The sequence below is a fragment of the Benincasa hispida genome, chromosome 1 (assembly GCF_009727055.1).
Source record: "Benincasa hispida cultivar B227 chromosome 1, ASM972705v1, whole genome shotgun sequence".
NCBI lineage: Eukaryota > Viridiplantae > Streptophyta > Magnoliopsida > Cucurbitales > Cucurbitaceae > Benincasa > Benincasa hispida.
In genome coordinates, this window is record NC_052349.1 from 29408297 (window position 1) to 29412761 (window position 4465).

At 32.1% G+C, this 4465-nt stretch overlaps 1 protein-coding gene across 1 annotated transcript; it reads right to left on the reverse strand.

Moving 5' to 3' along the window:
• Positions 1 to 1398: 1398 nt before the first annotated feature.
• LOC120076702 (low affinity inorganic phosphate transporter 4-like) lies at positions 1399 to 3591 on the reverse strand. The gene is made up of 2 exons (XM_039030603.1): positions 3085 to 3591; positions 1399 to 2475 (listed from the first exon to the last, which is right to left on the reverse strand). Exons 1-2 carry the CDS (start codon positions 3589 to 3591, stop codon positions 1399 to 1401), a joined length of 1584 nt encoding a protein of 527 aa, XP_038886531.1.
• Between the last annotated feature and the right edge of the window lie 874 nt (positions 3592 to 4465).

The window sequence follows — 4465 nt, forward strand, 5'->3', positions numbered from 1 at the left end:
CTCCTGCAAAAATCTAAAAAAAAAAAAAACTTTAAATAAGCAAATAATATCTTTTAAGTACAACAAACACTCATAAGCTCTTTTGAGCTAATTAAGAGTGAATTTAGGGGAAAACTCATGCAAAAGTCCATTTTTCTAAGTAAAAGTGCACAAATAAAAGCCAAAAAAATGCATTGGCGTATAACACAGTTAGTTGAGCTATTACACGTCGACATATTTATTTAGTTTCTTTTTTCAGTATAACAAGTGAAAATATGAGAATTTAATTGAACCTCCAAATTCAAAAAGAGGGTGCACGTCAATTACTATTAATTATATTATATATATATATGCTCAAAATAAATGCTTATATACAAAAGAAAGGTGAAATATATTGCAAAGGTGGTTGTATACCAAAAAAAAAAAGTAAAGGAAAGTTTGAATTCTTATTTTTGAATTTGAAACAAGAAATCCAATCATAAACTTTTAAAATGATATTAATACCTTCTCACCAAGTGTAAATTTAAAAGTTTATTTATTTATTTTTGTTAGAAAAGAAAAAGCTAAATTCAAGATATTTTTTAGGGGCAGTAGCAAACATAACGACTGGGCTCGAAATATTTGCAGATATAGTATAATGTAAAAGAATTTGATGATATAGCAAAATTCGGATTTTTCTTTCGAAGATATACCATTTCATTGATAAGAGTCTATTAGCAATAGAGTCTATCACCATTAGATTTTGATATAGGGTAATTGCAATTGGTAGCATTTTTAGGAATAATAACCAAGTGCATCATTTAAAAAAATTGCAAATATAGACTTCTATCATTGATAAACTCTTATTAATGATATGGTTTATCACTTATATACTCCTACCAATAATATGGTCTATCATTGATAGTCTATTTAAATTTGGCCATCATTGTAATTTTTTTAAAATTATATTATATCTGCTAATACTTTGGATGTAATGTCTATATTTGCAACTGTCCCTTCTATTATATTTTCAATTCTTTAAAAATATTACTATACATTTGATTATTATATCTAAAAATGCTACCTAATCCAATATTTACCCATATTTGATTGAATGGGGTTGCCTTCGTATTTACTGAAGGTGCCAAAGTCAAAACAAATGAATATAATGGAGTCGGTAGACCAACTAAATTAAGGGAAGATGGTAAGTTTTTCACCCTTTTTTCACAAAGTTCTTCTTCGATTACAATTATTACAACGAGTACACATTACTAACAAATATATATGATTAATAGAGTAAGAAGGCTGCAACAAACCTTTACTCTTTATTTTTTCACCATTCCCAATCCCTCACATAATATACTTCACAAGCACACACAAAGAGAATATCATTAAACCCCTAATTTTTATATGTTATACAAATCAATAATCAACTTTAGTTTATTCTTCCATTTGACCTCCTGGCTTTCCCATTGATCTCACTGGCATTTGAGTTTCATTTTCACCCGCGCCTACTCCCCCGTCCTCGCCGGAGATCTCCTCCAGCGACCGCCCTTTAGTCTCCGTCACCAAGAATGTAAACACAAACCCTAGCATGTTAGTGAAGGCCAAGAAAATCATAGCCTTTTGAATCTTGCTAGGGTTTCCATCTAAGGTATAGTTTTGCACCCCAAAAGCTCCAACAATCGCACCAGCCTTACCTGATGCTGCACTTAGCGCATGACATGTCGACCGAACCCTAGTTGGGAAGAGCTCGGCGGGAAGGACAAAAGTGGTGCTATTAGGGCCAAAGTTGGCAAAGAAGAAGGTCAAGCCATAAAGCACGGCGAACTCTGCAGGATGATTCTTCATATAGCTGTAACGAACGCCGAGGACAGCCATGAAAACCGACATCATGAAGAATCCAATCAATTGGATTTTGAACCTTCCAAGCTTCTCAATAAGAAACACAGTGAACCAATATCCAGGGAAAGTTCCAAGTAATGCAACAAGAAACATAGCCTTAGAAGTTTCATAAACTTCTTCCAATGCACTAATTTCCTCAGGTTTCTTTGTCAAATTCATAGCTGGGAATATGTCTTTTTGAGTAAGGTTATTGCTATAAAATGCAATGTCCAACAAGAACCAAGTAGTGGTAGTTCCAATCAAATGAAGTCCATGACGTTGAAAGAATTCTTTAGACAACAAACCATATTCATTGGCTGCTTTGAAATTGGAAAGTTTGTCTTGCTCAGCTTGAATTGAAATCTCTAAAACTTTTCCCATGTCTGCAGCAGCTTGCTTGGCATTGCCTTCAATTAAGGCAGTGTAACGTCCTGTTTCAGGCATTTTCATTCTCCAATAATATGTCAAAATGGCTGGTAAAGCACCAAGCATTAGGACAATTCTCCATAGGAAATCTCCTTGAGGTTGTGTTGAAAATACAGGGTTGCTTTTGTAGGAAGGAGCTTCATGGAGGGAGAGGAAGATTTTTGATAGGATCATTGATACTAGCCCTGCAAATATTAGCCCCACTCCCTACATATACATAATAAATTCATTATATATAAACTAGGGTTTACTGTCAATTACTTCGTAAGTATATATACGGTATAGACTTTGAAACCACTCGAATTGAATAAAATTTTTAAGTATTTCACGCGATAATCTATTACTTATATGATTATTTGATATAAAAATTACAAAAAAAAAAAATGATGTTAATGCCGTTTTGAAATGATTAAAAATAACTGATGTAACTTCTGACTTCATACCTTTTCTATGTAAGTTTTTTTTTTTTTTTTTTTTTTTTAAAAAAAAATAATTGTTATAAGAAATTGAACCAATTAAAATTTAGAATAGACGTGAGAAAATAAATTAATATGGAAGGATAAATTTGAGATAGGGTAGGTAAGGGAAGATAACAATAATTCTAAGTAAAGCTAAAATCTAAAAACTAGCTTTTGCACGTTAAAATAAATTCAAAAGTAATTTTAGATAGATTAATAAAGAAATTGTTTTATCAAATATTTAAAGTGCAGATAATATTTTCACATAAGCGTTTGAGACTAATAAGATGGTGATAATTTTGATTTTTTTCTAAAGTAATATCATACATTTTCAATTTTATGTTTAGTAAATTCGAACCTGCATGGCAAATACAGCTGCAATGAAAGCCCCTCGAGTCTTTTTGTTAGCATATTCAGACATGATGGTGGCTGAAAGTGGATAGTCACCACCAATGCCAAATCCAAGCCAAAATCTAAAGAAACAAAGTGTACCTATCACTGATTTTGATGTTGACCCAAAAGAAAGCCCTGAGCAAATTGCACAGAAGGCCATAAGAATAAGGGTAACACCATAAACTTTCTTCCTTCCAAGTTTGTCACCTAACCACCCAAAGAAAAGCTGCCCCACTAGTGTTCCAACCAACGCAACTCCGACGACAGCATTGTTAATTCGGTTCGGAAGTTTTCCAGGCTTAGTACTATCTGGATCAAAGTAATAAAGTCGACCGAGAAGCTTCGACACGGTCGAGATGCAGAAAAGATCATAGGCGTCTGTGAAGAAGCCCATCCCAGCTATGACTATGGCCGTAATATGGTACCATTGTGTCCGAGCATTGTCGAGGGCATCGAGCACGGCGATGGCCATGATTCTCGAGGTGTTGATGGGAGCTGTGGGTTTTTGGTTGCTGGGGTTATTGATTTTGTTAATTAATTAGTAGCCATTCTTATAGTGAGGGAGTTAAGGGTGAGAAGGATGACGTTTAATCCTAGGTTGTGAAGAACAAGGAGATATCAAATTAGCTAAACCAACAAAGAGGATATCGAGCATATTCTTATTTCATACACATAATAATTTTGAGCAAAATTGACCTAAGAGACAGCGATGTAGAAATTATTTCAGTACTAATTATTCCCTAATTCGGATTTATTTATTTATTTATTTATTTATGTTGGTTCTTCCAAAGCTGAAATCCCTAAAGCTAGCTGTTAACTTATGTAAAATTAATGAATATATATATTATATATATAATATATATATATATATATATATATATTATAAAACATGTGCACTACAACAAACATTGGAGTCTTGCCTATATCTATCCATAAGAGAGTTTTTTTTTAGAATTTTTTTTTAAAAGAAAAACCATTAACTTATATAAATTTAATATTTATTTGATTATTATATATATATATATATTATATATATATATATATTGGCTTTTGAGTGTGTTTTAGGGTTGGATGGTACTTTTAGGGTGTGCGATCAAACTTATGCTCCCCAACTTACTTTCCATATACATCTCTCAATTTCTATATTTAAAATTGTCTATTTTCAAATAATGAAAATGACGAAATTAATTTTTTAAATCATTAGTCAATTAGAAGGCAAATCAGGATGATTATCTCTTGTGTTAGATATTACATGTACATATAAATATAATTAGGGGAAAGGATCTTCTTGATTTTTTAACAATAATGTAATATAATGGGTGATTTTAGTCGATCCAATATGTGTA